This window comes from Lucilia cuprina, chromosome 6 (genome assembly GCF_022045245.1).
Source record: "Lucilia cuprina isolate Lc7/37 chromosome 6, ASM2204524v1, whole genome shotgun sequence".
In the NCBI taxonomy this organism is placed as follows: Eukaryota; Metazoa; Arthropoda; class Insecta; order Diptera; family Calliphoridae; genus Lucilia; species Lucilia cuprina.
Genome location: NC_060954.1, coordinates 24,227,122 through 24,240,846, shown reverse-complemented (window position 1 = coordinate 24,240,846; position 13,725 = coordinate 24,227,122). Strand labels below are relative to the sequence as shown.

At 30.8% G+C, this 13,725-nt stretch overlaps 1 protein-coding gene across 1 annotated transcript in view; it reads right to left on the bottom strand.

Annotated features, from left to right (window-relative positions):
* The window catches only part of LOC111688862 (serum response factor homolog), a 307,273-nt gene that overhangs the window by 63,437 nt on the left and 230,111 nt on the right, over nucleotides 1-13,725 (bottom strand). The window contains exon 3 of the mRNA XM_046954245.1: nucleotides 13,276-13,642. Within this exon, the coding sequence (XP_046810201.1) occupies nucleotides 13,276-13,642 (367 nt within the window). The remainder of the gene's footprint in view (nucleotides 1-13,275; nucleotides 13,643-13,725) is intronic.

Sequence of the window (13,725 nt, the reverse complement as noted above, 5' to 3'; positions counted from 1 at the left end):
GCCATCGAATTTCCAACTCTCAATGTTTTACGCTCAATACTCCTAGAAATTGGAGACAAGTTTGAAGAAGATGGTGTTGATGGTAGTGCTCCCAAGGTACACAAATTTCAAAATAACAAAAAGGAGAATGCTAACTATAACAATATGGGGAATAATGTTATGAAATATGTTCCTGATAATTGTCACAATTGTGGTAAAAAGGCCACATGGTCAAAGATTTTCAAATCATGAAAAATAAAGTATATGTAACATCAGGTTTCGCTGTATCATCAATTTTAGCTAATAATTGTTTTAGTTCAGCGGAAGATAGTTTCGCTTGGGCAGTTGACAGTGGATCATCCTTACACATGACAAATCAGAAGTCACAGTTTATTGGTATGGATGAAACTTTTAAAAGATATGTCCGATTAGCGGATGATACAAATTACCTGATTTAAGGTTGCAATATAAAAATATGTCCAGACATGGTAACAGCCTATAAGAATGGTAAAACTTTGATAACTTCACAGAAGAAGGGTGATATAAATTGTGTTGAATCGATTACAGTAAGAGAATAATTTTAACATCCATGTAAACATTTTGTGTATTACATATAAATAAAATAGAAAAAATCGTATATCTGAGAATCTATTAGATCTAGAATCTTTAAATTTTACTTGAAGTATTTTGACATTTATCTGAACATTTAGAGTATAACGAGCGACCTTTTAATGGGAACTTGACATATCCCATATGAATAAAATACAAAATATTGTTTATCCAGGAAAACATAGAACTAGATTCATCAAATTTTGCATGAATTACTTCAATATTCATCTGAACATTTTGGAGGATAAAATGCGGACTTTTATCTGGGAAGCTTGAAGCCCCCAAATGAATTAAATATAAAAAATCATATATCTAAGAAACTATTAAAGCTAGAATGTTAAAATTTTATAAATGTTTAAATTCATGTAAACATTTAGAAAATAACGGGACTTTCAAAGGGGGTTTTGGCATCACATATATGAATTAAATAAAAAATTTCGTATATCTTGAAAACTGTTAGATAAATCAAATTTTTCATAGATAGATAGAGATTGGCATAAGAATATAAATTATTTTTTGAGAATAAAAGTATATATTAAATTTTAGCAAGTAAGAAATAAATAGATCATTAATGTATTATTTAAGAATTTTAATGAAATATATTATCATTAAGAGCAATTATAATAAACCCGTAAGAAAAATTTTATAATTTAGTAACTAAATAAATATTATTTTTTTTTTTGTTATTATGTATTTAATTTTGCTTGGGGTAGCGAAGCACACAGAACACAAACGAAGTTTTGTCGACTTTTATTGACATAATAGATCATTTAAATTAATTATAATCTCAAAGGCCTTATTTGGGGTGTACGGTTATATGGGGGCTAGTTAAAATTAATATACCGACTTTAACTATTTTCAATAGGCTTGGGCCAAAAGCGTTTATGCCAAGTTTTATCCAATTACCTTGGGCACAGGGTTTACATGGACAGCCAGCCAGCCACACGGACGGACGGACGAACAAAGCTTAATCGTCTCTGAAAATTAGACTAAGCCGATTGGTGCACTTTAAAGTGGGTATAGAATGAATATTTTTGTATGTTATAAACATCAGCACAAACCCAATATACCCTCCCCACTAAAGTGGTGCAGGGTATAAAAATCACGTAATACTTTGCTTCATAAAAGTGATACAATAAATTTGAATGGCCTAGAATCGGTCTGATAAACAACCGAAACAATAAAATTCAACAAGTTTTAGTGCAATTTCGGCTGTGCTAAATCTTAAATACCCTCCAACAGCAAGCGTCTTTTTTATAACCCTTTTAACTATCTAATTTTTAGGTAAATCGACAAAAGTTTTATTTCAGTAGTGAGGGTATTAACATTTATGCATGTTTTAGGGAGTTATTAAGGATAAACTTATTTCCGGAAATATGTACCTTTGTATGGGAAAATTTGAATCAATTGTTATGATTTTCAACATACTTGATCCCTGGTAGAAAAAATAGTGTGCGACAAAATCTATAGAATTATCTTTTGTAGTTTCTGAGGAAGCTGCTTAAGAATTACGAAAAGAAACTTAATTTTTATTCGAGGTAGTCTGAAATTTTTACTCATAACTTCTTACTTTAACATCGAGAACCGATTTTGCTAATTTTCAATACTAAACAACAAATATTTTTGGTGAATTTGCGTAGTTTAGACGTGAGCGTGTTTTACACAGATAGATAGACGAACATCGCTAAATCGACTCAAAATTTCACAAGGACACAGAATATATACTTTGTTGGGTCTAAGATGAATATTTCAGGTTGTTTGAACAAAAATTTTGTAATTTAGTATTTATAAAAAATTTGGAGATATTTTTTAAAATTTCTAACAAGTGTACATAATTTGTTTGTTCGTCTTCTGAGACCCCATTGAATTTTACTACGGACCACTAGATATCCGCGACTCTCATTTAGGAACCGTTGCTAAAGATTCGCCCTTAGAGGTCCAAATTCACTATTAACAAGTAAGAGTGTAATATTCGGCTAATGCCGAATCTTTTATACCCACCATCAAATCACTGCCATATAAATGAACTTTGAACTTACCATACCTTGGTCCATTTTTTTTTTTGAATACCGGGCGTAATTTTGGACCAAATGGACTCGAGTTTTTCTTGTTAGTTAGACAACAAAATTTCAAATAATATACAAAAAATTTCAGATCAATATCATTTACAGATCCAAAAATATACGTTTTTTAATTTAAAAATTCAAAAAATTTTAGATTTTTGCCGTTTTTTTGCCCAAAATGTGTCTTAACTCTTTTATTAATAAAATAAAATTTTCTTTAAGAACATATAACAATTTTATAGTTTTCTAAAAGGTATCTTTACGCAGAACGCTTTGGCGTAAAAAACTTGTACCATTTTTGGAAAATGTTGCCACTGCGTCCTTCCGAATATGACCTATTTTTTATCAAAACTTCAACTTTGGGCGGCATGTTCTAAAATCCCAAAGCTGGCATCAGAAAACTGAAAGCAGTTTTGGAAACCTCAATATGTTTTCTATTTATTCCAAAAGTATTTTCCCAGCCCTGAAAGAAATGTGGACCCTATGGGAAAAAATGTAAAAATCCCATTTTTGGGATTTTCATTCCTATTTTTGGGAATTGCGGGATTCCCTTTGACCTTTTTAATTTTTTTTTTGCATTTTCTTATTTGAAATGACAAGTTTAACAAGCGTTGAAGATTTCATTGAGTTTTGTTCATAAATAAAGATTTTGTCATATATTACATATTTGTTAATTTTCTAAAACTATGATTTATATCAAAATTTTAATAGGGTCGCAGATAGCTACAACAAATTTGTCCATATTTATCCCTTAATATCTTTTTTTAGTTAGATATGGAAATTCTCGACCCTTTACAAGAAATTTCAAGCCAATATCTCAATTACATTCAAAAATATGTTCATTTAAACCTGTGTCCTTTAATTTCATCTTTTTCATATTTTAGTATTAAGTATGAAAGAACATACATTTGGTGTTGAATAAAATATTTGGACAATTTTTAAAAATTAAATTAAAGTTAATTATTTTATTAAAGACTATTACATTGTATATACAATAAAAAAATATAATTTTTTTATGAGCCACGCACAACAACACCTAAATCACCCCACACAAACCACCTTTCCCGCCCACCGAAATATAAAACACAATTTAATACAATATCATCAGTTAGTATAAAAGCTTTTTTTATTTGAACTGTTTATCTTAAACATAATACAATTAATTCTTACAACCTACTTATATAGTTAATTCCTAACACTATATATACATATCCAGCAGGTAATATAAGTGCTTTAAATCTTCCTCGTTTTGAGATGATAGAGTTTCATGATAGAGTTTCGCATATTTGAAAGAACATGATCAGAAGATAGAAGTACACTTTTAAAAATATCTTCATTCTGTGATTGCCTGGAGCTTTTTCTTGAGCTGAAAAGTTGAACATGCTTAAAATCTCGATTCCTCGCTTCCTGGGCTTCTTCTGTTAACACTCAAGGAAGAATATTCGATTCAATTATTATTTGACCATGACACAATACTTTGTGTACTGTTGGTGTTAGTTCCCTCCATGGATACAGAGATACAAGTAATTTAGAAATTTCAGATGTATATTACCCAAATCGATTTCCATTAATTTTGTGTTAACTCTTAACACCATTAAAATAGTGTTAACTCTTCAAAGCAACTCCTTGTCGATTCCAGTTATTTTTGAAGTAATTTCAAAATCACGAAAAAACTTTCTCGCCGTATTACCGTCATTTGTACTACCGCAACTTGGAAGTGGTTTGTCGATGTTTAATCCCATCTGAACTTTAAATTCTTCTTGGATTCTGCTTTTTTTCCGCAGCTCTCAGTTCTTTCAATTCTTCATTATTTTTGTTGATTTAGTAAGATTCTCTGGCACACTTCTATATTTGGTGTCGTATGCTATGTGTAAAAAGTAATCCAAAAATCGTATTCTTCTCCAGAAGGAAGAAGTTTCTGTTATGGCATTGCTGACCTTTCCATCAATTATTGTTAAGCTTAGCTGATATGATACGTTAATAGAGAATTCCTTTATTTTTATGCAAATGGGCTCCAGTGCATTTATTTCATCTTTTAAATATTCCACTAAATCTTTTGTTGTTTTCTTTGACTCCTTTATATATTCAAATCCAATTTTGAACCCGGAGTTGTATTGATCCATATATCTTCAAATGAATTTCCGATGCTTGACGATGATGGATAAAGGGAATATGAACGAATTCGTAATGGCACTAATGATGACATAAATACACTTTTGTAGTCTGCTAATGTCCGACTTCCACAAGCTTGTTTGTATTCTGGAAGTGCTGATAAACCGTCACATCCCCACTTACACATTAAGACAACATCACAGTTATGAATTTTCCTTAGTTGGTCTTCTGAAAAGTCTGACACAATTCTTGATGCTGTGTTTTCGAGCAAAGATGATATATCAATACAAGCTTCCACATCATTAACAGCAATAGGTGATGGTAGGATAGTTTGTTTTTTTCCTGGATCGTATGATGGTAATATATTGTGTCCTTTTTCATGCAGAGCTTTCCTTAATATTTGGAACTTATTTCGACTGAGACCCAGTTCCAACATAAGCGCTATTGCTTCCTCTTCAGTAAAATTTGATTGTGATGTTGGAGTTGGTATACTTTCCACAATTCGCTTAAGTCGTTTTGTGATGCATTAGGGAGAAAAGTTGCAATAAGTACGGCATCCATAGGTTGGTTTTCCTTTTTCAGCATTTCGTTAAATGTATCAGCAATTTCCTCATTTGAGATTGAAAAAAGTTTTTTTGTAACCCTCTTTTTTTGACCTTGAACATAAGTCTTCGTATGACTTGCAAGGCGCTCCTGCTGATGTGTTGTTGAGATTTCCGTAGAAGTTTCCATCCAACTACAAATTTTAATCGAAATTTCTTTTGATTTCCATCCACAGACTTACTTTTTACATCAAAATGTTTTCAATTTTTGATATGCCTGTTTTGTCTACTTTTCCACTATATGTAGTTTTTATATAATTTGAAATGTCTTCAATTCTTTCTGGCCCTTTTGAAGATACACTCCATAAAACGGAACACGACTCTTCGTACTTTAATATAATCTTCATTGTAGATTTAAAATCTGAGAAGTTTACTTATATACCAATTCTTGTCATTTCCGATACATGTATTCCAAAGTAAAAAATTACGAACTGTCTACCTATTAACATTTAGGACTATATTACAATAACCTGTAATTCAGTCATTGATATTTCTTATTAGTGAATGAATCGAAATTATCATTACCTTTATATTTTTACCTACATGATCATAAACGAAACAGAACGAAATGATCTGTCGAAGAAATTTAGGTAAAAAATAGTTATAAATTTCTGAAAATTTAAGCATAATAGGACCTTCAAATTATAAGGATAAGCAAACAAAATAAAAAATAGGTAAATATAAGATTTAAACATGTTCTGTCATATTTAATACTAAAATATGAAAAATATTAAATTAAAGGATACAGGATTAAATGAACATATTTTTGAATGTAATTGAGATATTGGCTTGAAATTTTTTGTAAAGGGTCGAGAATTTTCATATCTAACTAAAAAAGATATTAAGGGATAAATGTGGACTAAAATGTTGTAGCTATCTGCGACCCTATTAAAATTTTGATATAAATCATAGTTTTAGAAATTTAACAAATATGTAATATATGACAAAATCTTTATTTATGAACAAAACTCAATGAAATCATCAACGCTTGTTAAATTTGTCATTTCAAATAAGAAAATGAAAAAAAAAAATTGAAAAGGTCAAAGGGCATCCCGCAATTCCCAAAAATAGGAATGAAAATCCCAAAAATGGGATTTTTACATTTTTGCCCATAGGGTCCACATTTCTTTCAGGGCTGGGAAAATACTTTTGGAGTAAATAAAAAACATATTGAGGTTTCCAAAATTGCTTTCAGTTTTCTGATCCCAGCTTTGGGATTTTAGAACATGTCGCCCAAAATTGAAGTTTTGATAAAAAAATAGGTCATATTCAGAAGGACGCAGTGGCAACATTTTCAAAAAATAGGACAAGTTTTTTACGCCAAAGCGTTCTGCGTAAAAATACCTTTTAGAGAATTATAAAATTGTTATATGTTCTTAAAGAAAGTTTTATGTTATTAATAAAAGAGTTAAGACACATTTTGGGCAAAAAAACGGCAAAAATCTAAAATTTTTTGAATTTTTAAATTAAAAAACGTATATTTTTGGATCTGTAAATGATATTGATCTGAAATTTTTTGTATATTATTTGAAATTTTGTTTTTTTAAATGCCTATAACTCGGATATTATAAGAGATAAGTAGTACGTCCAAGCATGTTTTTTCAAGATCTCGTCGAGCGCTATTTGGGTGAAAAACAAAAAAATGGCACGAGTTTAAAAATTTTACCTGTCGTAGGTAACCTAATTATGTATAAATAACCCTACTTTCTATATAAATTAGCACTGCACAGTGGGGCAGAATGGAAATTTTTTGGAAATAAATCTGGCATTTCTAAACGGCTGATGCGATTGGGATAAAATTTGGCGTGAGCGTAGCCAAGGAGCATTCGAGTTTAAGTTTTGAAGATGAACCCCGCAGATGCCCCAGGGACGGAGCTGTGGCGGCTCAATTTTTTCTTGTTAGTTAGACAACAAAATTTCCAATAATATACAAAAAATTTCAGATCAATATCATTTACAGATCCAAAAATATACGTTTTTTAATTTAAAAATTCCAAAAATTTTAGATTTTTGCCGTTTTTTTGCCCAAAATGTGTAAAATAAAAATATATGTTCTTAAATAAAATTTTCTTTAAGAACATATAACAATTTTATAGTTTTCTAAAAGGTTTCTTTACGCAGAACGCTTTGGCGTAAAAAACTTGTCCTATTTTTTGAAAATGTTGCCACTGCGTCCTTCCGAATATGACCTATTTTTTTATCAAAACTTCAACTTTGGGCGACATGTTCTAAAATCCCAAAGCTGGGATCAGAAAACTGAAAGCAGTTTTGGAAACCTCAATATGTTTTCTATTTACTCTAAAAGTATTTTCCCAGCCCTGAAAGAAATGTGGACCCTATGGGAAAAAATGTAAAAAATCCCATTTTTGGGATTTTCATTCCTATTTTTGGGAATTGCGGGATTCCCTTTGACCTTTTCAATTTTTTTTTTTCATTTTCTTATTTGAAATGACAAATTTAACAAGCGTTGAAGATTTCATTGAGTTTTGTTCATAAATAAAGATTTTGTCATATATTACATATTTGTTAAATTTCTAAAAGTATAATTTATATCAAAATTTTAATAGGGTCGCAGATAGCTACAACAATTTAGTCCATATTTATCCCTTAATATCTTTTTTTAGTTAGATATGGAAATTCTCGACCCTTTACAAAAAATTTCAAGCCAATATCTCAATTACATTCAAAAATATGTTCATTTAAACCTGTGTCCTTTAATTTCATCTTTTTCATATTTTAGTATTAAGTATGAAAGAACATACATTTGGTGTTGAATAAAATATTTGGACAATTTTTAAAAATTATTTAGTTAATTATTTTATTAAAGACTATAACATTGTATATACAATAAAAAAAATAAAATGTTATTATGAGCCACACACAACAACACCTAAATCACCCCACACAAACCACCTTTCCCGCCCACCGAAATATAAAACACAATTTAATACAATATAATCAGTTAGTATAATAGCTTTTTTTATTTGAACTGTTTATCTTGAACATAATACAATTAATTCTTACAACCTACTTATATAGTTAATTCCTAACACTACTTATTTTCTATAAAATAATCTGTCATATCGGTATACATATCCATAAGGTAATATAAGTCCTTTAAATCTTCCTCGTTTTGAGATGATAGAGTTTCATAACAAATCCATCTTTTTCGCATAGTTGAAAGAACAGGATCAGAAGATAGAAGTAAACTATTAAAAATATCTGTATTCTGTGATTGCCTGGGGCATTTTCTTAAGCTGAAAAGTTGAACATGCTTAAAATCTCGATTCCTCGCTTCCTGGGCTTCTTCTGTGAACTCTCCAAGTGGAAGAATATTCGATTTAATTATTATTTGACCATGACACAATACCTTGTGTACTGTTGGTGTTAGTTCCCTCCATGGATACAGAGATACAAGTAATTTAGAAATTTCAGATGTATATTCCCCAAATCGATTTCCATTAATTTTATGTTTACTATTCAGTGCCATTAAAATAGTGTTAACTCTTCGAAGCAGCTCCTTGTCGATTCCAGTTATTTTTGAAGTAATTTCAAAATCACGAAAAAACTTTCTCGCCGTATTACCGTCATTTGTACTACCGCAACTTGGAAGTGGTTTGTCGATGTTTAATCCCATCTGAACTTTAAATTCTTCTTGGATTCTGCTTCTTTCCGCAGCTCTCAGTTCTTTCAATTCTTCATTATTTTTTGTTGATTTAGTAAGATTCTCTGGCACACTTCTATATTTGAGGTCGTATGCTATGTGTAAAAAGTAATCCAAAAATCGTATTCTGGCATGAAGTGGTGAAATTCCGAAAGACAGGACTTCTTCATTAATACTTCTGCTTTTGTTTATATTTGAGAATTGCGACTTTTTCTCATTACATATTGAGCATCTCCAGAAGGAAGAAGTTTCTGTTATGGCATTGCTGACCTTTCCATCAATCATTGTTAAGCTTAGCTGATATGATACGTTAATAGAGAATTCCTTTATTTTTATGCAAATGGGCTCCAGTGCATTTATTTCATCTTTTAAATATTCCACTAAATCTTTTGTTGTTTTCTTTGACTCCTTTATATATTCAAATCCAATGGGTCTACAAAAATTTTTTGAACCCGGAGTTGTATTGATACATATATCTTCAAATGAATTTCCGATGCTTGACGATGATGGATTAAGGGAATATGAACGAATTCGTGATGGCACTAATGATGACATAAATACACTTTTGTAGTCTGCTAATGTCCGACTTCCACAAGCTTGTTTGTATTCTGGAAGTGCTGATAAACCGTCACATCCCCACTTACACATTAAGACAACATCACAGTTATGAATTTTCCTTAGATGGTCTTCTGAAAAGTCTGACACAATTATTGATGCTGTTAATGATGCTTATATACCAATTCTTGTCATTTCCTATACAGGTATTCCAAAGTAAAAAATTACGAACTGTCTACCTATTAACATTTAGGACTATATTACTATAACCTGTAATTCAGTCATTGATATTTCTTATTAGTGATAAATCGAAATTATCATTACCTGTATATTTTTGCCTACATGATCATAAACGAAACAGAACGAAATGATCTGTCAAAAAAATTTAGGTAAAAAATAGTTATAAATTTCTGAAAATTTAAGCATAATAGGACCTTTCAATTATAAGGATAAACAAACAAATAGAAAATAGGTAAATATAAGATTTAAACATGTTCTGTCATATTTAATACTAAAATATGAAAAATGTGAAATTAAAGGATACAGGTTTAAATGAACATATTTTTGAATGTAATTGAGATATTGGCTTGAAATTTTTTGTAAAGGGTCGAGAATTTCCATATCTAACTAAAAAAAGATATTAAGGGATAAATATGGACTAAATTGTTGTAGCTATCTGCGACCCTATTAAAATTTTGATATAAATCATAGTTTTAGAAATTTAACAAATATGTAATATATGACAAAATCTTTATTTATGAACAAAACTCAATGAAATCTTCAACTCTTGTTAAATTTGTCATTTCAAATAAGAAAATGCAAAAAAATAGGAATGAAAATCCCAAAAATGGATTTTTTTACATTTTTGCCCATAGGGTCCACATTTCTTTCAGGGCTGGGAAAATACTTTTGGAGTAAATAGAAAACATATTGAGGTTTCCAAAACTGCTTTCAGTTTTCTGATCCCAGCTTTGGGATTTTAGAACATGTCGCCCAAAGTTGAAGTTTTGATAAAAAAATAGGTCATATTCGGAAGGACGCAGTGGCAACATTTTCAAAAAATAGGACAAGTTTTTTACGCCAAAGCGTTCTGCGTAAATATACCTTTTAGAAAACTATAAAATTCTTATATGTTCTTAAAGAAAATTTTATTTTATTAATAAAAGAGTTAAGACACATTTTGGGCAAAAAAACGGCAAAAATCTAAAATTTTTTGAATTTTTAAATTAAAAAACGTATATTTTTGGATCTGTGAATTATATTGATCTGAAATTTTTTGTATATTATTGTTGTCTAAGTAACAAGAAAAAATTGAGTCCATTTGGTCCAAAATTACGCCCGGTATTAAAAAAAGGCGGACCAATGTATGGTAAATTTTGTATCACTAAATTTTTAAATGCCTATAACTCGGATATTATAAGAGATAAGTAGTACGTCCAAGCGCTTTCAGAAAATATAAAAATCTTTGTATTTGGGTGAAAAACAAAAAAATGGCACAAGTTTAAAAATTTTACATGTCGTTGTATTTGGGTGAAAAAGAAAAAAATGGCACAAGTATAAAAATTTTATATGTCGTAGGTACCCTACTTTGAGCCGCCACAGCTCCGTCCCTGGGGCATCTGCGGGGTTCATCTTCAAAACTTAAACTCGAATACTCCTTGGCTACGCTCACGCCAAATTTTATCCCGATCGGATCAGCCGTTTAGAAACGCCAGATTTATTTCCAAAAATTTCCATTCTGCCCCACTGTGGGGCCTTATATGGGGGTAGGGTCAATTATAGACCGATCTTCGTAAAATTTTGTAGAACGATCTTTGTTCCTACAAGTCATGTTTATATCGAATTTCCATATAATTTCCCCATTTTCTGATGGGGAAATTATATGGAGGTAGGGTCAATCAAGGCTCGATCCACATAAAATTAAGTTAAGAGTTTTTGACTAGCAAGGAACTTAATTGAGTCAAATTTCATTACTATACTCGTATTTTTAAGCCAGTAATGGGCCTTAAAGTATTTTTCTGATGAGGACCTTATATTTGGTTCCTTAGATACTTATGCCAAAATTTTTCGCTATATTTGTATTTTTACGCACATAATTAACGTTAAAGTCGTTTTCTGAAGGGGACCTTATATGTGGGGTAGGGTCAATTTTGGACCGATCTACATAAAATTTTGTAAATTTTGACTCGTATCAATCTTACTTCTGTGTAATTTCTTTGCTATAATCCTATTTGTAAGCCAGTAATGTGCATGAAAGAAATTTTAGGGGGGGTAATTTTTATGGGGGTAGGGCCAACTATGGATCGATCCACATAAAATTAGGTAGAGAGATATTGCCTCGCATAAAACTTACTTCTGGGAAATTTCATCGCTGTACTCGTATTTTGAAACCAGTAATGAGTGTTAAAGTAATTTTATGAAGGGGACCTTATATGAGGGGTAGGGTCAATTATAGACCGATCCACATAAAATTTCATAAAAAGGCTTTGCCTAGTAAGACACTTTCTAATGTCAAATTTCATCGCTATACTCGTTAGTTTAAGCCAGTAATCAACGTTTACGTCATTTTCTGAAGGGGACCTTATATGGGGGGTAGGGTCAATTATGGACCGATCCAAATAAAATTTAGTAGAGAGGTTTTGCTTAGTATAAAACTTATTTCTGTTAAATTTTGGCGCTATAATCGTATTTTTAAGCCAGTAATGAGCATTGAAGTAATTTTTTTAAATGGACCTTATATAAGGGGTTGGGTCAATTATGGACTGATCCACATAAAATTTGGTGGGGAGATATTGGCTCGCATGAAACTAATGTGTATCGAATTTCATCGCTATATTTCCATTTTTAAACCAGTAATCAGCTTTTTAGTTATTTTCCAAAGGGGAGCTTATATGGGGGGGGGTGGTTAGGGCCAATTATCTTCCTATGTCCGCCATAATGCAGAATTTTATATCAGACGTCAAAAAACTGACCTACTGACAACGAATTTGTGAATATTTTAAGCTCTTTATACAATATTCCGGTGGGCATTTGTATGGGGGCTATGTGAAATCGTTGACCGATTTTGCCCATTTTCATTACCAAACATTTCTGAACAACAAAATATATTTTGGGAAAATTTCCTCTTATTTTGTGGACGCTATCGTGCCAAAAACAGACAGACGGACATAGCTAGATCGTCTTAGAATCTTTCGAGGTCCCAGAATATATATACTTTATGTGGTCTTTGTGCAATATTTCGACGTGTTACACACGGAATAACAAAATCAATATACCCCCATATTTTTTGATGGTGGGTATAAAAACTAATATTACTTTTAAATTCTACATAAATAGCTTTGAAGTAAACGTTACTTCCTCTACCAACATTTATAAGGATCGACCCATGTTTACTCCTACTCCCCTATGAGCCCTCTTGTAAAAAATCTCTTTTTTCGAAAATAAGTAAAAATATTCTAGAATAAAGATAAAAAGGTTATATTTTCTAATAGTCCACATTTTAAACTTACTAAATGGTATAGGGTATCATATGGTTGGCAATGCCAACCATACTTGCCAGTGTTAATAATTTTTCATAAATACAATTCTTGTTTCAAAAATTTATAACAAACAAACTTTTTATTATTTTGTTGTTGTGTAATTTCCTAGATTCTGAAATATTTCAATGAAATTTCTAATGGATATTTCTTACCTTCTTCGGTATGTACTTCTAAATGGCCAGCTTCGATTAGTTGCAAGAGAACATTTTGTGGTACATTAGATTTATCAGCCAGTTGGTGGATACGAGTTTCTAATGAATAAAGTGCATTATTGTTTCTAAAATTGCCTTTGTGTAAAGATTTGCAAATTCGCTTTGGTTCAAATGATGTTGGATAAACCATTTCTTTGTTATTATCTTTACTGGTACTGGAGATTTTGCAACCATTTGCATCAATGTTTATGATATTTTCCTCCGGAACAGATTCAGTATTAAGGCAGTTATTATTGACATTTGTAATACCTTCGAGGTCTGATGACTCATCAGAATCATTTGTCGATGAAATAGGAGAACGATCTTCCTGAAATAAAAAAATAAAAAATTTAAATTAATATTGTAACACAAATAAAGTATCCATATTAAAAATGTAGATAAATAAATATA